Source organism: Pelobates fuscus, chromosome 12, assembly GCF_036172605.1.
Source record: "Pelobates fuscus isolate aPelFus1 chromosome 12, aPelFus1.pri, whole genome shotgun sequence".
NCBI classification, from domain to species: Eukaryota; Metazoa; Chordata; class Amphibia; order Anura; family Pelobatidae; genus Pelobates; species Pelobates fuscus.
The window spans coordinates 136,736,150-136,763,965 of record NC_086328.1 but is presented as its reverse complement, the minus strand read 5'-3'; the positions used below and the strand labels follow the sequence as shown (position 1 = coordinate 136,763,965).

Sequence of the window (27,816 nt, the reverse complement as noted above, 5' to 3'; positions counted from 1 at the left end):
AACTCAACTTGTAACCATTTAACTCCATTTATCATAGTGTCGAGGCACAGTGGAACCATGTCAGTGAAACTGATGTCATTGGCTTTCGTCATGAGTCTGCCCTATGGGATATTGTGAACATTACAGGGTCCATCATTGAAGGTGGAATGAAAAAGGTATCAAAAGGAGAAAATCTATGAAATTTAGTTTTGCGTGTACTCTTTTAAAAACTATTTTACAGGTGATCCATTTTTCTTTCCATCTAGGATTGTACAGGGCATTGGGATGTCCTGTTTTTCTCACTCTAAATATTTGTTGTGTGTCAATAATAAAACAGCAATGTCTCTATCAGCTACAATGAGTGTTTATAAATAAATCTTTATAAATTAAATACAATATTATGATATAGTTCTAAATTACATTTTATATAAATAGTTATTAGTTGTTTATGCAGTTATTTAAAGTGTTCTATTATAGTCCATTTATCTGGACCCACCTCCGACCACACCCCCTGAAGGAAAGTGTCTCTCTGTACCACTTGGGATATTGAGAGATATGAGAGAGTAATGAGGGGGCACAGGGTATTCGGGAATATGGTTTGTATTCATGCCCGCTGTAGCCCACTCCTCCCCACCAAGTTGCTGCCATTTGAAAAGGTATTTTACCCACCTTTGTTCCAGTACCTCACCGGTTTCACCGCAGCTGGCTCCGCCTAGCATTAAAACAGCAATACCCCCACACTGTGCTATATAATTTCCACACCAAAATGGTGCATTAACTGGTATTGTCACAAATTATGTAATTGGAGGTATTATAATTATAACATAAAACAGGGGGCTTGGGGCTAGATCTAAATGGCACTTGTGGCTCCAGTCTAAGTGAAACCCCTTAGCAACAAAATAACCCTTACATGACTGATGACCTACTCTACTTACATCAATATGTATACATTTTCATACATCCCTGATAATATACCTGTATCCATAAATTATTAATTAGTCCTGCATTCTCACAGCACTCACTTCATGATTCATATAAGCATGGATCCAACACTATTCATAGAAAAGCAATGGATTGCCACACATGTGCCATGTGTTCGCAATACTTCTCTATAAAAAGCATCTGATTGGACAACAGTCATCAGTCTTGATGACCTCAGTGGAGGAGGGCCAGACTGCAGTGATAGTTTGGCCTGGAGTGGGAATAAAGGTCAGTTTAATGGCTTTAAAAAAATAAATAAAAAAATTTCAATAATAATATAACCATTAAGAACTGTACAAGCCACAATCACTGCAATCATGGTGCATGCTTGCCGTAACTGGAAGACTCACTCATGAGGGTGCCTCATCCCCTGCCACCCTCCATAGTTAAAGTGGTCTTATGTTGTTATCGACATCTGCAGCAGTGCATGCTGGGATCACCTGTCAAATGACTATGACTGGCTATTCCACTTGTGTGTCTATGAGTCTCTTATGACGTCTGATTAAGCTATTCACAGTGACATGTGCCTTAGCAGTCATTTAAGGCATTGTGATCCCTATGATTGTCTCTCACTGTGATCACACAGCCGGGGGCCAATCTAGGACGTTAGCTTGGGTTAGAGTTAACATGGGTTAGCTAGGCTTAGTGCTAGGATTAGAAATAGTATTAAAGATAGGGGCAGAGCCAGCGCCAGCACGAGCTGGACGCACATCGGAACAGCTCTGTGCACTAAATCTGTCAAACCGACAATTAGCGGATTCAGAACCTGCCACTGAGCCCCAAAAGTACCTGCACGTTGCCCCAGTTATGGGGAAGAAAGCGAAGAAACTCCGGGATCGGGCTCCCACAATATCGGAAACTTCCTCCACACGGCGCCGCGGCTCGGCACAGCCAAAATGGCGGCGGCTGAGGCCTGCACACCAACGTCATCAGATGATGACGACGCCCTCGCTGATTTTTTTTTTTTTAATTCTTTATTTTTGCGGTGCATATAAAAAACTATAACAGCAGACGTGTGGTGCCCCAACAGCATTCCGCACGCTAAGTATCAACATGTTAACATTGGGGTTAATATAAATCCGTGCACCTGTTTTATATAAGTACAGTGGGGTTATTCACGTTCAAACTTTACGCTGGATATACAATCAAATGGTTTAGTTTTAAGCTAGGCAAAGCATCAGCATTAATAGGGAGGTCGCTGTGCGCATGGACCTATACAGGTATGTCGTGAGGACTACATGATGCTTAGTTAAGTAAACAAACGTATTAGTAACATGCTGAGTGTCTCCTCGCTGATTTTTATCCACCATCCCGACCACACACAGGACCACACACAGGGTCACCAACTGTCGTTCTGGCAGACTCTGCACCAGAAACCAAGTCTGACATCAAGGCCTTAATGGTCGAAATCAAAGCCATGTTCCAGGCAGACATGGCCCCGATCAGGGAAGCGGTGGCCAAACTCACAGACAAAGTGAAGGCAGTGGAAGAGGACTTGGAAGGCACCAAACTGGCTCAATCGGCCACTGACGCCGCCATCAGCGCCCTACAAAAGCAATGCACAGACCAGCAGGGGCAAATCGCTTCACTGGAGGACAGAGCTAGAGCCCGCAACCTCAGAATCCGGGGGATACCGGAAACAGTTGCCGGAGCGGAGCTCCCCCACTACTGCCGGAGGCTCATCGCCACACTGCTGCTGCCCAAACAGGCTCAGCAGGTTGCGGTGGACTCCTGCTTTCGCCTTCCAAAGGCTCCCAGCGCAGTCTGCGAAGCACCTAAGGACGTCCTGCTGAAAATGTCCAGAGACTCTGACCGCGGAGCAATCATGGCGGCGGTGAGGGACTCCGCAACTGTGTCCTTTGAGGGGGCACAACTGATATTCTACCGGGATTTATCCAGACATACGCTCATCTGGCGGAGAAACCTAAAGCCAGTCACCCAGCTACTGCAAGAGCACACAATCCCCTACCAGTGGGGCACATGTCGGATCCTGGTTGACAAGGCCGGCAAACTGCATAAGCTGACATCCCTCCTGGAAGCACCAGCATTCCTCCGGCTCCTGGGAATACCAGCAGAGAAGGTGCCACGGATGGACCACCCGACATGGACAGTCGAGGGCATCACTCCCTTCGTACCCAGGAAAGGGAGACGTGAGCAACCTACTTGAAGACCGCACCTGCCGACACATCTACAACTGGCCCACACTTAGCGTGGCCCACATGACTGTCGGTCGCAGAGACCCACCGCAGAGAGAACTTTACCCTAATGCAGGACTTCACTGGCTCCGCGAGCTATAAGATTAGCCCACTGTTATGTTTTATCACCCCCCCCTGCACATTGTGTGCAACGAACGGCAGCCGTTACTCACCCACCTACAAGCCCTATGCACATACGGCCCACACCCTAAGCCTTACCCCAGGCTATGTTCTCTAAGCAAGTAAAGTTGCCAGCAGAGGCTAACCAGCTAACCACCCCTCCCCACCAAACGCCTTAGTAGAGCACAAAGCCCATAGCGGGATCGATAAGCGATAAGGCGCTACAAGATCCAAAGCTAGCATGAAACCACACCGACCTAACACACACTGTCCAAACGGAGGGAACCCCTGGCAACATAAATTAAAAAAGAGTTGACTACTGCTATGAAACCCCCAGTTCTTGATATATATATATATATATATGTATGGATGTGTACCTATAAGTTTCATATGTCTTGTTATCTTATGGCGAATACTCGCAAAAATAAAGAATATAAAAAAAAGAAAAAAAAGAAATAGTATTAAAGTGTGAAGCTAGTTAGTGTGGTGACAAGTAGCATTTCTGGGAAGCAAGCGATGTCTAAATTATCGAACGTTACATATTTTATTGTATATGTTTCCCAAAAACTTGGCAAAGCTGGGACGTTGCTGTTCTCATGAGATGCAACAGAATCCAAATCTGGGGCTTTGAAATAGTATAACCTACAAAGCCTGTGAAATCACTATTTAACTCTTATTTACTAACGTGAGAATTCAGCATTTTATATTTACTGGACTTTAGAAGAAGCGATGCACCCACAATTTCTGGAGCTATGATTTAGCCTTACTTCGGTGTGCCTCAGTGGTATGATCCCAGTTTAAGGAAGCGATGCATCTCTTGGTCCAGATGTGGTTATCTGTGAAATATAGACACAGTAGACACCTGTATAGTGTAATATGTTGAGATGACGAAAACTGGGTAAATAAACAAGTAGAAATTCACTCACAGTCAATGAGAAAAGCCCTATTAATGGTTATTGTTTATTTTTAACTTGATTTTATGTCTACATTCTGGATTTAATACTTTAATAAAGAGGTTTATGTTTATTATTGGCCCCTGGACAATCCTGCTTCATTCTACCCACCTTTTGGACACCATATTCTGTTATGGGGAATGTACAACCTACGCATTATGGATTGAGCAAAAAAAATATTTTGCTCTGAATCAGTAAATGGATTTTCATTTGTTTGCACTTATTTATCACACAGTGTTCACTAAATATTTGCCATTTTGTTTTATTTCATATAAATACTGCGAGAGGAATCATTCACGCTGCCTATTAGGAGCCATTAGGGACTCCATTAAATGTGAGTGAATTTCCATTTATTTAGTGTGTCATCTCAACATACTACACTAAATAGGTGTCTATTCTGTAGATATTTCTGGACCAAGACCTGGGGCGAACAGAGGTAGAGCTAATTGTAAGTGCATCTCTTTTCTTAAAGCCCATTATATATAAAACACTATACTATATACTTCTCCATTGTCCCTTGTTCCTTCCTCTCGTTTCATATTTAAAACACCTGGGGACATTCCTAGTCGCTATCCTCATTTTTCCTTGGTGGGACTATGCAAATTAGTTTAACAAAGAATCACATTTTTGCCTCATTATTCCATATTAAATATGGATACCTTGGAGTTTATGTTTGCTATTTACAACAGATTTAGAACACAACTCAGGAAGAGATGCAAGGCACACAAATAAACGAATTGTCGAAATTACCGAAACCTAGAGTGGGGTCCACTCTCACTGCAATCCAATAGAATGAGGACTGGGCACAAAACTGGATAAAATCCGGGGTAGATTTATTGAAGCAGATTAGGCAACATTTCGCAGGCTGACATATACACATAACAAAAGCCATATTTCTAATGAATGATAATTACTCACAATGCGTTTATCACGTTGTATTTAGAATTGTGCAGAGTTTACTATTGCACATAACTGAGGTAAATACTGTACATTTTATACTAAATTGTTTGATAAAATATATTCTATATTTATACAGTTTGACGTGGTGATTTTTGGACAGGGATTTTTCAGGAACCCATTATGTCCAGAGAGACAAGGAGTAGTACCTCAGAGCCAGTGCCTTTCCTGGAAGAGTGGAAAGCCCGACGTGAGAGAATGAGGCTACGTTCCTCTTCTTCTAGCATCTCGGTGAATAGGTCAATAGACAGCAGCCAGTCTCACCAAGAGGGGGATCCCCAGGCACGCAATAATACCTTGCTTGACAAGCAAGGAAAGAGCCGAGATCTTGCCGGGGGAAGGTCAACAGAAACAACCACAAAACTACAGTCTCATGGTGAAGCAGAGCCTGACACAAGTGAATCATCAGCCTTAAAAACCAAAGAAAAGAAAGGCAGTACTCAGAAAAAACACCGGACTCAGATTGAGAAGAGGAAACTAAGAGAAAAAAGAAGACCAACAGGGGTAGCCAATATATTGCCCTTGGAGGTGAGTTGAATCATATTATAGAGTTTATGGATTGAAGTTATATTAAAATATTTTGGCCATGGTAGCATAGTTGGGTTGGAAAAATTGTTGAGAATTGTTGGACCATTTTCCCAAGTCAGCTGTTTTCTATTTGCCAACAATGTCATTTTAATTTTGCAATGTTTTACAAAGAAAAACAAAGTTACCCTACGTATAAATGTTGTCACAAGAGAAGAGGATACATATCAGATGGCTTACTGATTTATGTTTACACTTTAAGGTTTTTAAGCAGTCATTGAGGGAGATTCTGTTTAATATGTCTTAGGATTAGTTTTAATAAACAAAGCCCCTCTTCTGTCTGTAGGATCCAGATGAGCATCAAGATCATGCTGATACGAAAGAAGGAAACAGAGAAAAGGACACCACCCCCGATCAGGTAAGAAGATACATGACCACAAGTGATAAGAACCTATTAAGTCTTTCTATTTTCTAATATTTTGTAACATTTACAGACTTCTGCAAGAGAGTGGCAGCTATATATATCTGAGCCTTCCTACCCTGGGTTTAATAACGTTACCCCTCTGATAGGAATTTGTGTGTATTGCAATCATTGTATACTGCCAAATGGCTAAACCCCAGAATTGGTCAAATAGTGCTTATTGACTGAAAAATCCTAAAATATACTTTATGCCCTTGAAGCAGCCTTTAATGTCTCTATGATGATTGGTTACCCCTCACCACGTGTTACTACTGCCATTCTCTCATTTATGTGTAATTATGTTTAGTATCTTATTTTATTTAGATGTTATCTGTTATTTTGTAGGATCAAAGAACAACCCAAGTCACTTGTCCAAACAGGTAGGAAATGTCCATCAGTCAAGAATTAATTCACTGCCGACCTACAAATTTATATCCAGTGTTTTATTCAATTGTCTCCTAAATGTAGATAATGATGTGTAATATTTAGTAGATTCGTGATGTATTTAGTATTTTGGGTTTCTTGTACAGAACACATGTCAACTTTTGGGCAGGACTGTCCAGGGTCAGCAACTGCATCATGGGTAATTTGTTGGGGGTTCTGGATTTGCAGAACACAGAAGGAATTCACTGACAATTGGTGAACTGTGCATGCACATGGCCACTTCTGGCCACCTTCCTGTGTGCACTATACAGCAAGGAGCACCTACCCAGTGATCGACCCATGTGCAATGCCGGTGATCTGGAATCATAATAAATGCCAGCATTGGTGCACAGGTATTCCACACTGACATGGACTCTTTTTGCCCCTCATTGCCAATTGCTGCAGCATGTGACATGTGGAAAATAATGTTCCAAAGGCTTAGTGGCTTGGCAATAAAATTACTGAGGATTTATAACACATTCATCTAAGCAGATACACATATAGAGCCCATAGGAACCTTAATCTAAAGCTTTATTTGTATTTTCTCAAAAATATATTTTTATCCAGTATCAACAAACGCATCCTGTGCTCAGAGACAGATAATCCTTAGTACTCGTACATTAAAAATAACAATAAGAGCAGCCCTCGGTTATCTTGTTATCTTTATTAGTACAATATATCCATATAACATACACAGAATTATCTTCTAAAAAACACCAAGTAATAGACACAAATCGATGTAAATGATCTCAACTGCAATAAAGAAGCAAAGTACCAATTAAACCCACATAGAGCCTACGTTTTACCTGTAAGTATGCAGAGATAATGGAGACCATAGACCCAACATTTAGGCATTATGCCTTTTTTCAATGGGATCTAGAACTTGGACTGCATTGCTAAAGGGGATAACCCGAAGCGTTTGTACCTTATGTCCTTAAAAATCTTTTTGCAGCACTTGATGCGCACATTTGCCCTCCTTTTTTCTATTTTTGTGGATTACTTTACGCTGCTTGGAGCTGCAGAGGGAGGTGTCAGCAGAACAATAGGAAACGTTTGTATTTTGTTTTTCTCAGGGGTCTGCAGTAACCCTTACCTCAGCCTTATACTGGTCAGAACTTGGACTGATGGAGAATAAACAAACCGTCATACTTTGCAACGTGTGGTTCTGCATGATAGGACTGCTAATTCACAGCAGCCCTGGTCCCAAATAAAGTCTATCTTTACTCTCAAAACTCTAGATCTTTGTTTTAGATTTTCTTTCAAGGAAATAATAATGGCAAAGTTGTAATACTGCCACAAAACATTTATCATCAGAATTAACCTGGCAAGGTTCTGATTCTTTTGGGTGGAAATATCGCCAGTCCTCTCTTGTGATGGGGGAATGCACATGATGTGAAATGTTTCATGGTGTCTGTTTGGGGAGATAACCCGTAATACAGGTATTCACCATTGTGAGTCTGCTCCAGTCAAATGGACAGTTGTGGAGGAGTCACCAATGGGCTATTGTGTAATAATAGAATTACAGCATTTGTGTCAACCATTTGTTTATGGGATAGACCTATAAAATTATAATCTGACATTTCTAAGTGAATAAAAAGCTATTTGGCTTTCTTTTTTTTTTTTTACAAAAAAATTGAAAAACCTTCTTTTAAAAATATTTAGTTTTTTGAATATTATAAAATATCTTTAGATTTTATTTGCAATTCCAATTATTTACATGACAGTACACTCTAAATAAAACATTATTTTCGAGAATTTTTTTCCAAGTTTGACCATTTTTGCTTAGAATTTGCAGCTTCCTTTTCAATTATCCACAGTTCTCGGTTTAGTGTATGAAGTTCTTACCGTACGATGCTAGTTTGGTATTTTTTATTTGACTGAGAACTGCTGAAAGCATGATATCCTCTTACTAAACTGATAAAACATTTGCCTGGGCAGCACAAATGGTAATAGTGTCGCCCCCTGACAATACCACGGTTATTTCACCTGGCAATGCTTTGGCCAATAACTTGTGACACAGTTTATCTTGTAGGACAGATACAGACATCAACGTTCCATCACAGGAAGATAGAGAGAACGCCAACATGTCAAGACAGAGCTGGATGGAGGAGTTGCAGAAGGTATGGATTTCAGTAACAATTCAGGGTTGTTTTTGTGTTTTGCTCCAACATGTGTGTGAATGTAGAGATGTATTTAAATAGTGGCTTAGTGACTAACTCCACTTGCAATGCTGGTGTTCTGTTTCCACTAACAGGCAGTCATTGTAAAGAGACAAGACAACCACAAATTGAATGCTGAATTGAGTGACAAAGATGGAGCCCTGCAGTTTCTTCAAAAGGAAATTAAGACTGTGACGCAAGTAAGAAAGCAATGGACGGAGGGTAGATTGTGGGTAACTACACTGACAATACCAGGTCTTGTATTTGGAAAACAGGTTGTTTCCTTAAATGGAGTTTCAAGTTTGAATGTGTTTCCAAACTAGACATTCCCCCATTTTAATGTGTGTTAATTTTTTTTTTAAATTTCATCCATTTCATCGCTTTTCTCACACAACACCACTCATGGTGAGTGAGAATGGAGCGGGGTCTAGGAATTTAGATGTATTTATTTATTATTGTCATTTATAAAGCGCCAACAGATTCTGTAGCGCTTTACAATATTTTGGGAGGGGGGATTTATCAATAAATAGGACAATTACAAGAAAACATACAGAAACGATAGGTTGAAAAGGACCCTGCTCAAATGAGCTTACAGTCTATAGGAGGTGGGGTGTAAAACACATTAGGACACATTAGATGATCTATATCTTAGAGGTCCAGAGGAACCCTCGTAGATGGATGTAAAGTGACTCACTGTCACTACGCATGTTATTATTGTTCAATTGCATCAGCTAAGTCTCCAGTGCCTGTGGTGGAAGAGCTCACATGTAGACATCTTCCTGCACACTCACAAAAAACGTTTCTAGCATACATCTTGCTAGCCATGGTGTTAGGGCACTGGTATTCTACCAGCCTCCTTCATAATTGTTCATCACAGATGCCCCAATTTTCTTTCATTCTATGATTTATTGACATACAGGCATGTCATGTTAGGCACAAAATGCATTAGGAACATACAATACAAAAGAGAGAAAGGACTGCGCCAGATATGATAAAAACCCTAAAAAAGACAATAACTTATACCAATAGGTAAACAACAACAGAGGAGGAGTAAAGGCTGTACACACGTACAGTAAAAAGAGATAGAACACTCTCCAGAGTCTAGACAAATTATCCAAAAAATTGTCCAAATAAGAGGATCTCACTTTAGTAAATGTCTTCATGGGAGCTTGTTGGGATGTTATGTCCCCAATGACTTGTAGTGCAAATGTTCCACTCATATGGACAAATAAAAGACAGAGACAACCAATACACTGTGTGCAGAATTATTAGGCAAATGAGTATTTTGACCACATCATCCTCTTTATGCAAGTTGTCTTACTCCAAGCTGTATAGGCTCGAAAGCCTACTACCAATTAAGCATATTAGGTGATGTGCATCTCTGTAATGAGAAGGGGTGTGGTCTAATGACATCAACACCCTATATCAGGTGTGCATAATTATTAGGCAACTTCCTTTCCTTTGGCAAAATGGGTCAAAAGAAGGACTTGACAGGCTCAGAAAAGTCAAAAATAGTGAGATATCTTGCAGAGGGATGCAGCACTCTTAAAATTGCAAAGCTTCTGAAGTGTGATCATCGAACAATCAAGCGTTTCATTCAAAATAGTCAACAGGGTCGCAAGAAGCGTGTGGAGAAACCAAGGCGCAAAATAACTGCCCATGAACGGAGAAAAGTCAAGCGTGCAGCTGCCAAGATGCCACTTGCCACCAGTTTGGCCATATTTCAGAGCTGTAACATCACTGGAGTGCCCGAAAGCACAAGGTGTGCAATACTCAGAGAGATGGCCAAGGTAAGAAAGGCTGAAAGACGACCACCACTGAACAAGACACACAAGCTGAAACGTCAAGACTGGGCCAAGAAATATCTCAAGACTGATTTTTCTAAGGTTTTATGGACTGATGAAATGAGAGTGAGTCTTGATGGGCCAGATGGATGGATTGGTAAAGGGCAGAGAGCTCCAGTCCGACTCAGACGCCAGCAAGGTGGAGGTGGAGTACTGGTTTGGGCTGGTATCATCAAAGATGAGCTTGTGGGACCTTTTCGGTTGAGGATGGAGTCAAGCTCAACTCCCAGTTTCTGGAAGACACCTTCTTCAAGCAGTGGTACAGGAAGAAGTCTGCATCCTTCAAGAAAAACATGATTTTCATGCAGGACAATGCTCCATCACACGCGTCCAAGTACTCCACAGCGTGGCTGGCAAGAAAGGGTATAAAAGAAGAAAATCTAATGACATGGCCTCCTTGTTCACCTGATCTGAACCCCATTGAGAACCTGTGGTCCATCATCAAATGTGAGATTTACAAGGAGGGAAAACAGTACACCTCTCTGAACAGTGTCTGGGAGGCTGTGGTTGCTGCTGCACGCAATGTTGATGGTGAACAGATCAAAACACTGACAGAATCCATGGATGGCAGGCTTTTGAGTGTCCTTGCAAAGAAAGGTGGCTATATTGGTCACTGATTTGTTTTTGTTTTGTTTTTGAATGTCAGAAATGTATATTTGTGAATGTTGAGATGTTATATTGGTTTCACTGGTAAAAATAAATAATTGAAATGGGTATATATTTGTTTTTTGTTAAGTTGCCTAATAATTATGCACAGCCATAGTCACCTGCACACACAGATATCCCCCTAAAATAGCTATAACTAAAAACAAACTAAAAACTACTTCCAAAAATATTCAGCTTTGATATTAATGAGTTTTTTGGGTTCATTGAGAACATGGTTGTTGTTCAATAATAAAATTAATCCTCAAAAATACAACTTGCCTAATAATTCTGCACTCCCTGTAATGCGATATGTACAATCTGAAGGAGTCACTAAAAAAAGATACTTAATAAACTTGCAGGCGCAATCTTGGAGGACGTGGAAGGAGCAGGCCTGATATCTGGCATCCTTGGTGTCTCTGGAGGACAACGTTTTTTTTGCCTGTGGCCCATTCTTGTCTATGGTGGCAGACGTGGTATCCGATGTCTTTTGGAGCTGGAAACAGTGATTTATTAGTCCCTGTATGCGGTCTGAGATGGAGCTTCACAGAAACGCGTCTTGCTCGGCTAACCAAGCCCCCCTATTTGCATTTTAGCACTACCTTGTGCGGTGCAAGGGTAGTGGAGGGATTTCCCTAGTTAACTGTTGGGAAACCCTATGCTTTTACACATGTAGTTAACTATTTGCCTCTGGCAAAGAGACCCAGGCCAGGTAGTAACTCTGGAAGGCGAGAAGGAGGGTAAAACATATCGTGGGTGTAGCGTGAAGCGGTAGAGATAGCTATTTGTCAAGCTAATGTGTGCACGTAGTTCGAACGAGGGAGGGTACAGAGATAACTTTCATGGAAGTGATATGATCTAACTCAAGTAGGGAGCTTGTTATTTTGGAGTACAATATGGCTATCTATATGGAAGAAGCGGGAGGTTAATTGCCAACAAAATATGGGGGTGTATATTAAGATCGGGCATTTAGAAGACTGCCAGGTTCATTTTTATTCTAGTCTTGGTATTCTTTCTTCATAGTTACATATTAATATTCCATAGAAATAAAAACTAAGGCACACATCCACAGATTATACAGGATAGGTACACTGCATTCTTCTTTCACGCCACATGATGTCGCTGTTTATATCAAGTGCATTCCAAGTATAAGATGCAACAATCATTCTCATCACTGCGGTGGTTGTATAATCATTTACCAGTTGGTTACATTGTGTCTGGACAATGGAAGCTTGCAAGCAAAAAATCATTGGCCAGCTCCATCTGAGACTGATGGAGTTCAGAGATATCGCTTTAATATATATGTAATCCTTCATTTTTATGTACAATTTTAGGCAGGGTAACAAAAAGTCATCTACATAAATACAAGCCAAAAATGATCATATTAAAGGAAACTCCAGTCCCCGAAAGCACTCCAATTTCCCTACAGAATTATTTTATAAAAATTCTAATTTCAGGAACAATCAGCATTCACACTTCCTCTCAGCTGCCAGCAGAGCTCCTGCTTAGTAATGTCCAGTTTGCACCAGGTCCTACCTCAGCCCATGGAAAGTCTCCCTTCCCTAACCACATTTGTTCATATTTTTATTGTATTCCACCTATTGAATAATGTTTGTAATAATAGGACATTTGTTTTTTTTTTTCTAAGTCCCAGCAATCAAGGAGGATGTGGAGATTTAGGATATTTATAATTAGCTGCCTAGGAAATGCCTCGAATTAAATACAAAAACAATTTAGCCACTCCAAGGTTCAGAAATGGCAAATTTATTGAAGCCCAATCTAACACAACGTTTCGACCTACACAGCCTTTTATCAAGAGCTTATAGGTCGAAACGTTTGACAAAGACTGTGTAGGTCGAAACGTTGTGTTACATTGGGCTCCAATAAATTTGACATTTCTGAACCTTGATGTGCCTAAACCATTTTTGTATTTCATTCTTATTGTTATTGGGACCTGGTGATTGATCCTGGTTTGGTTGCACCCTGGCTCAGAGTGATGGGATTGAGTGCAGTTCCTTATTGCTTTTTGGCTCATCAGATAGGATTAGTCTATATAGGACCATTTCTGCTATTACTGTAATGTTGAATCCTGTCATCTAATAACCGTCTCTACCTCTTTCTAAGTTGTCTGAATAGCGGGACATAGCTTCCAAATCACAGATCACGTCAATCACAGAGATAAATCGAAAAAGTAAGATTTGTATTAAAAGGATGGAGATGTGAACACTCCATGTTAGCTTAATGTATTAACCATTAAAAACATTACTTTGCATACACAGTAAGACTCTAGGTACACATTCTATAAGGAGCCTAGCATCCCCTTCCTCCCCAGTGTAGTAAGTCAAATCGTTTACTAAAAGATTGACTTCTTACCGGGGTCTGACGGTCACTGCCTCTATGGAGGGCTCCTGCATGGAGCTTCCGTTATCTTTCCTGACCTAATGACTGCCATCTCTCTGCTTTTAGCCAATGTCTAAGCCTGTACCACTGGGCTTAACTCAATGCACAGTTTCCAGCTTTCACTGAGGATGTGACCGGAGCTCAGCAAACCCCAGTTATGATGTCAAACTATTAGCAAACAATTTGACTACTAACATGGGGTTAATTCCAGGGCCCTACTGGGAGGATGGGCAGTCTCCAGATAGCTAGGGATCCTCTTCAAGTATGGATATCTCTGCCTACTAGTGCGTGTCCGAGTTACTCAGGGAAATGCCAAACATTTTAAAAACGGTTTTCCTTTTTTTTTTTGTCAATCTTTCTTTTATTGAGGCATAAAATTACAAGGATACAGAATGAAGAGAGGGAGATGATATGAGTACATACAAGTAGGGGTCATACCAGCTCAGTATATATCACCTCAAATAATCATCTACCTCTTTTTATATATTAAGTAGATGGATCAATGGCTTACACAAACTGCATAAAAATAACATAGAACATTAAAATACAACCGTTTTTTGAGTAACTAGTAGAAACTTAAGGAGGATTAGCCAAGCATCAGTGGGTATGTAGTTAAACATTAATCTGCTCATAAGATAGAAAAGACACTTTGCACAGTGAGATGTATATCATGGTTCTGCACTATTTTCGATAGGTAGTTACTTCAAGCTAGGTAGGCCACTCGGAGTCACATTAGTACATGGTGCGTTAAGCTAGTGTTATAGGCTATTCTTGCCTATCTAGCTATCAGACACAAAACTTAAAACATTTGCCTCAGTTGGTAAAAGTGATATATTTGTTTTAACTGCAAAAGTAGCCACCTTGATTCTTGAATCTGCCAATACTATTTTAAAACTATATGCATATTTATAGGCAATTATAGGCAAGACAAAAAAAAATATAGAAAAAATAAAACCGTGGGGCGTCCATGGTGCTGCGCAGGGCCTTCTCCAGTGCTTGGGTGAGGTGTCTGTAGTCAGCCAACGCCTACTCTGCTTATCCGTTGGAGTTGTGTGTAGGCCTCTTGGGCTTGTATGGTCCACGCATCGTCGGAGGCCTGAAGCGGTACGTCCAAGACTCTAGGTCCCCAGGATGAAATCAAGTCCAGTGGGCTTGTGGGCCGTTTGGAACCCAGGTGCGCTACTTGTACCCTTCTGCCCTGGTACCTATTGAGAGCTGATGCCCTTGTGCCACGAGCTCGGGGTCCAGTGTGGCCCGAGGTCTCCCCTGTCGGGGTTGCGCGGTGGGTCTTGTTCTTTGGTCGCCGTCGCTGAGGTTATGCCACCCTCCGCCGGTGTGGCTGGCACCTGTGGGGTACATCCCCTCTTGCTCTCGGACCCGGAAGTGCCTCCGGTTCGGGAGGATGTGGCTCGGTGATCCCAGGCACTTGAAGGCGATGGTCTAGTACCCCCCTTTGCACGCGTAGCGGGCTTCATGTGACTTGGCCCAGCACCCTGCATGCGATTCGTTAGTTGGACCTAAAAGTTTTCAAAGATGATGTCTATCGGGTCCCTCTCGTTTTCGCCAGTGCCCGGCTGGGTAGATTGGGGTTTGTCTCGCTGAGTTCGAGCCGCTTTATCCGCCATTCTGGAGGTACCACTCCCTACATTGCTTGTGTGCGTCGCTTGCTGGGTCGGGGGTTCTGGGGTGGGGGGCACTCCGTCTGGTGGGGACCGGGATCTCCCCTACCGGTCCATGGGGGGGGGGAAGCCGTACATATTCTTGTGCCGTCGCGTGCGGCTGGCGGGAAAGCGGCCGCCATTCCCTGTCGCCTCTCGCGGCAGGCCTCATTCGCTGTTGCGGTTCCCTGTAGTCCTGGGTGTCGGTTTTGGCATCGCCAAGTTCAGGTAACGCTTCCCAACGTAGTGGTGCATTTTGCCAAGGGTTTATGTCTCTTTAGCTCGGGTTAATCCGAGGATTGTGCGTTCTTCGGCGGGAGATCAGGCAAAGCACGACCTGGCCGCTTGCTGGTTAGGCTCCGCCCCCCACGGTTTTCCTTTTAATAGTGGAATGGCTCCAGGAAATCCTGGCACCATAACTATTACAGGCTGTTGTAGTGATTATGGTGCTTTAAAATCTTGCATGAATGCAATATGAATGGGTCAAGTGACATTACGTTATGTCATGCTTGGGTTAATGTGCTAGATGGTTTGAATAAAAAGAATGATTTAAGATAACTCTTGGAATCACATATAACTAAACTGGATTGGATTGTGGTTATCCAAATGTAATCTCTGCTATTGTTTCTGGAAAGTCTGTTCTGGTAGTTTTCTATCTGAGATTCACAGGTATGGATATAAAGGAGCACTATAGTGTTTAGAATACAAAGCTGTATTCCAAACACTATCGGAGCCCTCTGCCCCCCTCCCTCACGATACCCCCTGGTGGTGTAAAGGGTGAAATAACCCTTTAATCACTTAACTGGTTCCAGCCCCGATGTCCCTCTGGTCATGCTACTCTTCTTTCACCTTCAGCCGATGGGGGGACCGAATGTGCATGCGCGATGAGTGCCGCTTGCACATTAGGTCTTCCCCATAGAAAAGCATTAACTCAATGCTTTCCTATGAGGTTTTTAACCATGCTGGACGAACTCATGCAAAATAGAATTAAACTCTGAGTAAGTGCAGGAAGCACCTCTAGTGGCTGTTTGGTAGACAGCCACTAGAGGCAGTCTTAGTGCTGCAATGTAAACACTTCAATGATATGTGTGGTCTGGGTGCCTATAGTGCCAATAAAAGAAAGAGCATCATGTATGGTAAATGACAAACTGTTTTAAATTTACATTTGTCTCCTGAGCTCTGTTGGTCTGACCCTTCTTACCACTGCAGTAAATGTTCCCCTTCTCATTAGATATATGAATTTTGCCATATTTGGACAGAATTAACTGACTGAGCGTGTTAGCTGACATTCTTATCCAATGAATTAAAGGTGGACAGTCTTGTGACCGCTAATACAGAAGTAGTAACCTATCTTTAACGTTATGAAAATCACAAAATTTAGGCCAGTTGGCTGAATTACCTTCGGAGAGGCATACAGACGTATAACTGAGCAAATGGCTAGATTTTGCTTTGGGATTTGGAATTCTGCCTGTGATGCCAAAAAAGGATGGGTGATGGGAATAATGGATGATTGATGGGAATAAAAAATGATTGATGGGAATAATGGATGATTGGTGGGAATAAAGGATGATTGATGGGAATAAAGGATGGGTGATGGGGATAATGGATGATTGATGGGAATAAAGGATGATTGGTGGGAAGACAGGATAACTGATGGGAATAAAGGATGATTGATGGGAATAATGGATGATTGGTGGGAATACAAGATGATTGATGGGAATAAAGGATGATTGGTGGGAATAAAGGATGATTGATGGGAATAAAGGATGATTGATGGGAATAATGGATGATTGATGGGAATAAAAGATGATTGATGAGAATACAAGATGATTGATGGGAATAAAGGATGATTGGTGGGAATAAAGGATGATTGATGGGAATAAAAGCTGATTGATGAGAATAAAGAATGGGTGATGGGAATAATGGATGATTGATGGGAATAAAGGATGATTGATGGAAATAATGGATGATTGGTGGGAATACAAGATGATTGATGGGAATAAAGGATGATTGATGGGAATAAAGGATGATTGATGGGAATAAAGGATGATTGGTGGGAATAAAAGATGATTGATGGGAATAAAAGATGATTGATGGGAATAAAGGATGATTGATGGGAATAAAGGATGATTGGTGGGAATAAAATATGATTGGTGGGAATAAAAGATGATTGATGGGAATAAAGTATGATTGATGGGAATAAAGGATGATTGGTGGGAATAACGGATGATTGGTGGGAATAAAAGCTGATTGATGGGAATAAAGAATGATTGATGGGAATAAAGGATGATTGGTGGGAATTAAAGATGATTGGTCGGAATAAAGGATGATCGATGTGAATAAAGGATGATTGGTGGGAATAAAGGATGATTGATAGGAATAAAGGATGATTGATGAGAATAAAGGATGGGTGATGGGAATAAAGGATGATTGATGGGAATAAAGGATGATTGATGGAAATAATGGATGATTGATGGGAATAAAGGATGGTTGATGGGAATACAGGATGGGTGATGGGAATAAAGGATGATTTATGGGAATAATGGATGATTGGTGGGAATAAAAGATGATTGGTGGGAATAAAAGATGATTGTTGGGCATAAAGGATGATTGATGGGAATAAAGGATGATTGATGGGAATAAAGGATGGGTGATGGGAATAAAAGATGATTGATGGGAATAAAGGATGATTGATGGGAATAAAGGATGATTGATGGAAATAAAGGATGATTGATGGGAATAATGGATGATTGATGATAATAAAGGATGATTGGTGGGAATAAAGGATGATTTATGGGAATAAAGGATGGGTGATGGGAATAATGGATGACTGATGGGAATAAAAGATGATTGATGGGAATAAAGTATGATTGATGGGAATAAAGTATGATTGATGGGAATAACGGATGATTGGTGGGAATAAAAGATGATTGATGAGAATAAAGGATGGGTGATGGGAATAATGGATGATTGATGGGAATAAAGGATGATTGATGGGAATAATGGATGATTGGTGGGAATACAAGATGATTGATGGGAATAAAGGATGATTGGTGGGAATAAAGGATGATTGATGGGAATAAAGGATGATTGATGGGAATAATGGATGATTGATGGGAATAAAAGATGATTGATGAGAATACAAGATGATTGATGGGAATAAAGGATGATTGGTGGGAATAAAGGATGATTGATGGGAATAAAAGCTGATTGATGGGAATAAAGAATGATTGATGGGAATAAAGGATGATTGATTGGAATAAAGGATGGGTGATGGGAATAATGGATGATTGATGGGAATAAAAAATGATTGATGGGAATAAAATATGATTGGTGGGAATAAAAGATTATTGATGGGAATAAAGTATGATTGATGGGAATAAAGTATGATTGATGGAAATAAAGGATGATTGGTGGGAATAAAAGATGATTGGTCGGAATAAAGGATGATTGATGTGAATAAAGGATGATTGGTGGGAATAAAAGATGATTGGTGGGAATAAAGGGTGATTGATAGGAATAAAGGATGATTGGTGGGAATAAAAGATGATTGGTCGGAATAAAGGATGATTGATGTGAATAAAGGATGATTGGTGGGAATAAAAGATGATTGATGGGAATAATAGATGATTGATAGGAATAAAGGATGATTGATGAGAATAAAGGATGATTGATGGGAATAAAGGATGATTGATGGAAATAATGGATGATTGATGGGAATAAAGGATGATTGATAGGAATAAAGGATGGTTGATGGGAATACAGGATGATTGATGGGAATAAAGGGTGATTGATGGGAATAAAGGATGGGTGATGGGAATAATGGATGATTTATGGGAATAATGGATGATTGGTGGGAATAAAAGATGATTGGTGGGAATAAAAGATGATTGATGGGAATAAAGGATGATTGATGCGAACAAAGTTTGATTGATGGGAATAAAGGATGATTGGTGGGAATAAAAGATGATTGATGGGAATAAAGGATGATTGATGGGAATGAAGGATGATTGGTGGGAATAAAGGGTGATTGATGGGAATAAAGGATGATTGGTGGGAATAAAAGATGATTGATGGGAATAAAGGATGATTGATGGGAATAAAAGTTGATTGGTGGGAATAAAAGTTGATTGATGGGAATAAAGGATGATTGGTGGGAATAAAAGATAATTGATGGGAATAAAGGATGATTGGTGGGAATAAAAGTTGATTGGTGGGAATAAAAGTTGATTGATGGGAATAAAGGATGATTGATAGGAAAAAAGGATGATTGATGAGAATAAAGGATGATTGATGGGAATAAAGGATGATTGATGGGAATAATGGATGATTGGTGGGAATACAAGATGATTGATGGGAATAAAGGATGATTGATGGGAATAAAAGATGATTGATGGGAATAATGGATGATTGATGATAATAAAGGATGATTGATGGGAATAATGGATGATTGATGGTAATAAAGGATGATTGGTGGGAATAAAGGATGACTGATGGGAATAAAGGATGATTTATGGGAATAAAGGATGAGTGATGGGAATAATGGATGATTGATGGGAATAAAAGATGATTGATGGGAATACAATATGATTGGTGGGAATAAAAGATGATTGATGGGAATAAAAGATGATTGATGGGAATACAATATGATTGGTGGGAATAAAAGATGATTGATGGGAATAAAGTATGATTGATGGGAATAAAGTATGATTGATGGGAATAAAGGATGATGGGTGGGACTAAAAGATGATTGATGAGAATAAAGGATGGGTGATGGGAATAATGGATGATTGATGGGAATAAAGGATGATTGATGGGAATAATGGATGATTGGTGGGAATACAAGATGATTGATGGGAATAAAGGATGATTGGTGGGAATAAAGGATGATTGATGGGAATAAAGGATGATTGATGGGAATAATGGATGATTGATGGGAATAAAAGATGATTGATGAGAATACAAGATGATTGATGGGAATAAAGGATGATTGATGGGAATAAAAGCTGATTGATGAGAATAAAGAATGGGTGATGGGAATAATGGATGATTGATGGGAATAAAGGATGATTGATGGGAATAATGGATGATTGGTGGGAATACAAGATGATTGATGGGAATAAAGGATGATTGATGGGAATAAAGGATGATTGGTGGGAATAAAGGATGATTGATGGGAATAAAGGATGATTGATGGGAATAATGGATGATTGATGGGAATAAAGGATGATTGATGGGAATAAAGAATGATTGATGGGAATAAAGGATGATTGATGGGAATAAAGGATGGGTGATGGGAATAATGGATGATTGATGGGAATAAAAAATGATTGATGGGAATAAAATATGATTGGTGGGAATAAAAGATGATTGATGGGAATAAAGTATGATTGATGGGAATAAAGGATGATTGGTGGGAATAAAAGATGATTGATGGGAATAAAGGATGATTGGTGGGAATAAAGGGTGATTGATAGGAATAGAGGATGATTGGTGGGAATAAAAGATGATTGGTCGGAATAAAGGATGATTGATTTGAATAAAGGACGATTGATGAGAATAAAGGATGGGTGATGGGAATAAAGGATGATTGATAGGAATAAAGGATGATTGATGAGAATAAAGGATGGGTGATGGGAATAAAGAATGATTGATGGGAATAAAGGATGATTGATGGAAATAATGGATGATTGATGGGAATAAAGGATGATTGATGGAAATAATGGATGATTGATGGGGATAATGGATAATTGGTGGGAATAAAAGATGATTGGTGGGAATAAAAGATGATTGATGGGAATAAAAGATGATTGATGGGCATAAAGGATGATTGCTAGGAATAAAGGATGATTGATGGGAATAAAGGATGGGTGATGGGAATAAAAGATGATTGATGGGAATAAAGGATGATTGATGGGAATAAAGGATGATTGATGGGAATAAAATATGATTGGTGGGAATAAAAGATGATTGATGGGAATAAAGGATGATTGATGGGAATAAAGGATGATTGGTGGGAATAAAAGATGATTGATGGGAATAAAGGATGATTGATAGGAAAAAAGGATTATTGATAAGAATAAAGGATGATTGGTGGGAATAATGGATGATTGATGGGAATAAAGAATGATTGATGGGAATAAAGGATGATTGATGGGAATAAAGGATGGGTGATGAGAATAAAGGATGATTGATGGGAATAAAGGCTGATTGATGGGAATAAAGGATGATTGATGGGAATAAAGGATGATTGATGGGAATAAAGGATGATTGATGGGAATAAAGAATGATTGATGGGAATAAAGGATGATTGATGGGAATAAAGGATGGGTGATGGGAATAAAAGCTGATTGATTGGAATAAAGGATGATTGATGGGAATAAAGGATGATTGGTGGGAATAAAAGATGATTGGTGGGAATAAAAGATGATTGATAGGAATAAAAGATGATTGATAGGAATAAAGGATGATTGGTGGGAGTAAAGGATGATTGGTGGGAATAAAAGATGATTGATGGGAATAAAGGATGATTGATGGGAATAAAGGATGATTGGTGGGAATAAAGGATGATTGGTGGGAATAAAAGATGATTGATAGGAATAAAAGATGATTGATAGGAATAAAGGATGATTGGTGGGAATAAAGGATGATTGGTGGGAATAAAATATGATTGATGGGAATAAAGGATGATTGATGGGAATAAAGGATGATTGGTGGGAATAAAAGATGATTGGTGGGAATAAAAGATGATTGATAGGAATAAAAGATGATTGATAGGAATAAAGGATGATTGGTGGGAATAAAGGATGATTGGTGGGAATAAAATATGATTGATGGGAATAAAGGGTGATTGATAGGAATAAAGGATTGTATGTTAGAGGGACACTATAGTCACCACAACAACTCCAGCTTAATGTAATGGTTCTGGAGTCTATAGCCTGTCCCAGCAGGCTTTTCAATGTAAACGCGGCGTTTTCAGAAAAAAATGCAGTGTTTACATTGGTTCCTAGATACACCTCTAGATGCAGTCACTCATGACTGCTAGAGGTGCTTCCTGGGTCAGTGCTGCACAGTGTGACTGTCATTCAGTGTCTCCACCCTCTGCATGCAGACACTGAACTTTCCTCATAGAGTTGCATTTATTCAATGTATCTCTATGAGGAGATGCTTTTACTGAGATTGTAGGGGGCTGGCCACATAAACAACCACTTCCGGCTTATATTGTCAGGAATACATATTATTTTACTGACACTATAGTGTTTCTTTAAATAGTTTTGTCAGGTTATAGTAGTTTTTTATTTGGCTTTTCTTGGGGCCGACGAATGAAGATAGAACAACAAAGACTTTAACTAGTAAATATAAAAATCTTTTATTTTTGTTTATACATTTAAATAAAATATATCTATATTTTGTAGATTTATTTCCTTCCACAATTCTTAGTTTGAGGTTTGTAGTTCTGGATATGTGGGTGGGTGTTAAGTGCTTGGGAACCGCTAGTCAGCTGGGGGTAGAGGCCTGTTATTTGGGCCCAGCGGACTAAGCATTATCTGGCTCCCCTTATATGGGGATCATAGGGACCCAGGGCATCCCCATTGTTATCTGCTTCCAATGGGATTAAGAATGGAGTACAGGCCACTGATTGCTCCCTGCCTCATACTATTGAGATCTAAGAGGACACAACTTTTTTATTAAATTTTTTTTCTGTGCCATAGAGGAAAACAATGCATTGTGCTATGACACTCTAAAGTTTAACATTAGTTCCGTCTGGCATTGTTATTATTGTTACATGCGCATTTTTTAAATTTTCAGTGGTGATCACCATGTGACGATTGCTACCAGTTGAAGTAGATATTACTAGCAGTAGGCTATTAAAATATAAATACTATGGGGGTGGAGCAGGGGAGAGCTGGCAGCCTCAGGCCTGGGGGGCAAATCCAGTCAAGTGGCCCATTGCACCCCCGAATCAGCTCACCATCCATGCGCACCTTTTCCTGGTTTTATAACGGATATTGATATTATGCTAATTAGTAGCTCTTTGCCATACCCACTCCTTTGCGGCTCCGACTTTCAATGTTGTCAGAGCGCAGGCTGAGAATCTCTGAGCCTGTGCTCTGACTCACTAACTGAGCGCCGGAACCACGAGGGAGAGGATATGATCTAAGGCACCTACTGATGGTGCGCACCAATGGACCACCAGGGAATCATTTAAATTAAATATGCTGGTGTCCCAAACTTGTGAGCTGTGTTGGCCGCCGGGCACCTCTTTTGTCATGGCGCCCTACGTGGCCCCACAGCTTGCACACCTCAAAGGCTGGCCCTGCTGACAGACACACTGGCACTCACTCTCAATAACACACACACACAAACCCTGACAGACAAACACTCACTGACAGGCAGACACATACACACACACACACACACTGACAGGCAGACACACATTCACTGACAGACACTTACTTGACAGACACACTCGCTGACACACACACTTACTGACAGACACCAGTGCCATATTAACAACATTATGGGCCCCCGGGCAAAGCAGTGCACTGGGGCCCTGCCTACACAACTTACAGGAATAAAAAAGTAAATTATAGATACAACGAAGATTATATTTATAAGTACCTCCAACAAACGCAATGCATACATACAATACATACACACAGACTGCTGAATACAGTCACACACCGACTGCTGAATACATACACGCATACAGACTGATGAATAGACACACACAGACTGCTGACTACACACAGACACACAGACTGCTGACTACACACACAGACAGACTGCTGATTACACACAGACAGACTGCCGAGTACACACAGACAGACTGCTAAGTACACATAAAGAGTGCTGAATACATACACACAGTCTGCTGAATACAAACACACACAAACAAACATACACACGGATGGCTGAATAAATACAGACTGCTGAATACACACACACTGCAGTGAGGGGTGCAGTGTATGTGTTTGTGTGTACGGGTGTGATGTGTGGGGTGCTGTGTGTGGAGTGCTATGTGAGTGTGGGGTGCTGTGTGTGTAGTGCTATATGAGTGGGGTGCTGCGTGTGTTGAGTGCTATATGTGTGTTGGGTGCTGTGTGTTTGAGGGGTGCAGGTAGCAAATGTTTTTTGTTGTTTTTTAATACTACTATACAGTAAATACAATCTATATGTGTCCCCCCCCACCCTTCTTCTTACCTTTGGTGACCCTTCTTCTTACCTGGTGGTCCAGTTGTGAATTCTGTACAGCCTGCAGTTTGTCTGGCTGCAGGCTGTCTCCTGTCCTCCTGCGCGCAGAATGCTGTGTGGAGCATTGCCATGGTAATGCGCGGCAACGCTCCACACAGCCTGCTTGCGGGAGGAGTGATCTGCCTTATGGGTCGGCTTCTCCTGCAGTCCTGGGTCCTAGCTACTTCTCTCCCCGATCGAAAGGATCGAAGGGGGCCCACAGCCAGAAAACAGGGACACCTCTCCACTGGCCGACCGGGGAGAACAAACACACACTCACCGACAGACAGACAGACACACACACTTACTTTCAGACACACACGCACACACTTCCAGACAGACAGATACACATACACACACACACACTCACTTCCAGACACACACTCATTTCCAGACACACACACACACTCACACTTCCAGACACACACACACTGACTTTCAGACACACACACAAATTAATTGTATTTCTTGTAACTCCTACCTTTAGGAGTCCTCTCCCCAGGGTGCAGTGACTTCCTGCTCCTCTCTCCTCCCTCGCGCAGTTTAGTGATGCAGGGCCGGAATGACGTCATATTTCGGCTCCCGGCATCACCACAGAGGGCGCGCGAGGGAGCAGGAAGAACAGCAGCAGAGGCAGTGCTTCCTCGCCGCGGCCTGCCTCCTTCCTCCCCGGTATATTGCTGTTGCCCCGCTACAATCAGTAATGAATGCTACTGCCAGACTGATCTTTCTCACCCGTCACTCCTCCCATACCTCATCCCTCTGTCGGTCCTTACACTGGCTTCCTGTATCATATAGAAGTCAATTTAAAATACTAACCCTTACCTATAAAGCTCTAACCAACTTTAGTCCCTGTTGCAATTCATCACTGATTTGTAGGTATGCCCCCTCTCGGTCTCTCCGCTCTGCAGGTGACGTTCTCCTGGCTGCTGCTCGCACCCTTACTGCTAACTTGCACTTGCAGGACATTTCACGGGCAACTCCTTTACTTTGGAACAGCCTGCTTACCCCCATCAGACTCTCCCCTAGTCTTCAATCATTTAAGAAGTCCCTAAAAAACCTTCTGTTTAGAAATGCTTATTGCCTCCAAGAATAACTTCTATCTCTCAATCCTTCCTCTTTCTCTCTCCTAAAGGGCCACAGTCTCTCTACTCTCTCCTCAGTTCTGCTACTTTCCCACCTTGTTGCTCAGTTTCTATCCCCTTTGATGACCTTCCTGTTGCATTTTTATTTTCCACCATTTTGTTATTGTCTCATTTATTGTTAAATTTTCCCCTTTTATAATATTGTAAAGTGCTGCAGAATAAGTTGCCGTTATATAAACACCAATAATAATAATAAACTCTGCATCTGAAGCTTCTTGTGACCCATATGTGAATTTAGTCCAACTGATCATGTATCTTCTTCCACAGAAAATGCAAAGAGCCGAAGATGAGAATAAAAGACTCAAGGATGAGAATCAGATGCTGCTAAAGTTAATGGGCCAGCTGGCCAGTTAATGAATCGGCAACACAGAGCTGTTTTCAATGGTCCAGTACAAAGAACAGACTGAAATAGTAATTCCCACTAAACTCACTGTCACTAACCCCAACACACAGTCAGGAACAAAGACAGAAGACAAGGAGTGGACACAGTGTAGGGTAAGAAGACTGGTGCTTGTTAAGTACAAGACAGACATGGCGATGACGAACCGAAGGATCCAATCAAGTGCTTCATTCAATGAATGCTCTGCAGGACATGCGTCTAAACAAAGTAGGATAGAGCCATCTCCTCTATAGCCTCATACAATTTTGCTTGTCTTGCAAAAATACTCAGCTAACACGCCTATGTAGTGACAGATGTGCAACCGTGATCCAGCTTCCACTTCAAAGCTAACTTCAAGATAATGCTCTTATACAATAAGAGGCAGCAATTACCCAGAACACCTGCCTTGCAAAGACTTCTCATTGAGCTGCATTGGGAAGTCTGTGATTGGACAGCCATTGAAAGTCTAGGTGGGGCCAGAAGAGGACGGCTTGCAAAGGCAGCAGACAAGAAGCAGTATATTTTGTAAGCTGTTCTGATAGATACTCCCAATGAAGCAATGCATAATTAAATGCATGCATGTTTTCATTTGGGTTATATCTACTAAACAGTATTTTTAAATGTATTTTGTATTTCGGCAGTGGAGTGTCCTTTTAACATTAATTATGGAGTCTTTAGTTGCCAACGTATAATGTGCCCCATGTTATAAGTATACTGGACCGTGAGTGGTGGTACATTTTTATTGCACAGCATGTGCGACCAGGGAATTGGAAACCTTCTGGTCGCTGTATATGTACTTAAAGGGAGAGTGTAGGATCAGAACATGCATGCAATCCACTTAGGTGGGTCTGTCATATATATATATTTAAATAGGGGCTTGGCCAACTCCTGTCCCAAATGTAACTTTATAGATTGTTATTTTTAGGTAAGGGGATGGAAAATCCCAGTTGGATCCATTATGTTTAGTATAGGATTCTTGATCTCCCTCTTGCCTAATTTGGTCCCAGTTCCACAGCACATGTTAGATAAAACTTCAAGACTTTAGTTAGATTATTAATGTTACTGTAGGTGAGTTGGTGATCAATATGGCTGCCACTGACCATTGTTGTTGGGTAGATAACAGGGTATTGAAAGACAAACTATATTTTAATTTTCTTTGAGGTGCCAGCACCCTTTTTCACACTTCTAAGCTCATTTTTCATGGTAAGCTGCTTGCAAATTAAGGAATTAGCCTTAAAAAAGGCCTCTTGAATTTATATCAGTTGGTTTAATCCCTCTTACTGTGTAGTTATTGAAATGAAGCCATGGCTTAAATGTGGCATTTTCTCAACGACATTCCTTAGGGAAACAAATTAAATATATATGACAGATTCCCTGACTAAGGAAAAATAGTTTGCGACAAATTGTGACACATAATTGTGTGTACGGGAATTTGTTTTCCAATAGCTAATTCACAATTTAGTGATACCTTACATTTGGTTCCTATTTAGTTGCCTTTATTAGCCATTTTAAGGACTAAAAGGCCTCAATTTAATTTGTTTGAGTCAGCATCGTAAATGATACCAATCTGTTAGAATTAAAAACTTTTAATTTATCTACAAAAATCCCATAGACTTTAATGGTGACTTTACATTTCTCCTTATACTAGCAACCAAGGCAACAATTATCACATACATATCATTTATATCCCTGAATATTATTTTTATGCAAAATAAGCATCCAACAGCCCCTTTAGGCTGAGAATTCCACATATTTATTGTTC

The 27,816-nt window shown here is 40.7% G+C and overlaps 1 protein-coding gene and 1 long non-coding RNA gene across 2 annotated transcripts in view; one reads left to right on the top strand and one right to left on the bottom strand.

Moving 5' to 3' along the window:
* Window positions 1-27,816, bottom strand: part of LOC134578327 (uncharacterized) — a 90,170-nt gene that overhangs the window by 54,648 nt on the left and 7,706 nt on the right. The gene's annotated exons all lie outside the window — the stretch shown is intronic.
* Window positions 114-27,248, top strand: LOC134578326 (PRKC apoptosis WT1 regulator protein-like). The gene is made up of 7 exons (XM_063437312.1): window positions 114-155; window positions 5,289-5,713; window positions 6,057-6,128; window positions 6,516-6,550; window positions 8,626-8,713; window positions 8,848-8,952; window positions 25,943-27,248. The coding sequence occupies exons 2-7, from the start codon at window positions 5,309-5,311 to the stop codon at window positions 26,027-26,029; spliced, it is 792 nt and encodes a 263-aa protein (XP_063293382.1). The 5' UTR covers window positions 114-155; window positions 5,289-5,308; the 3' UTR covers window positions 26,030-27,248.

Bases quoted from the DNA above. Each gene is read 5' to 3' on its own strand.
- LOC134578326 (XM_063437312.1), top strand. From the start codon at position 5,309: ATGTCCAGAGAGACAAGGAGTAGTACCTCAGAGCCAGTGCCTTTCCTG. The intron at 6,129-6,515 runs GTAAGAAGATAC...GTTATTTTGTAG, and splicing joins AGGACACCACCCCCGATCAG to GATCAAAGAACAACCCAAGT. The intron at 8,714-8,847 runs GTATGGATTTCA...TTCCACTAACAG, and splicing joins GGATGGAGGAGTTGCAGAAG to GCAGTCATTGTAAAGAGACA.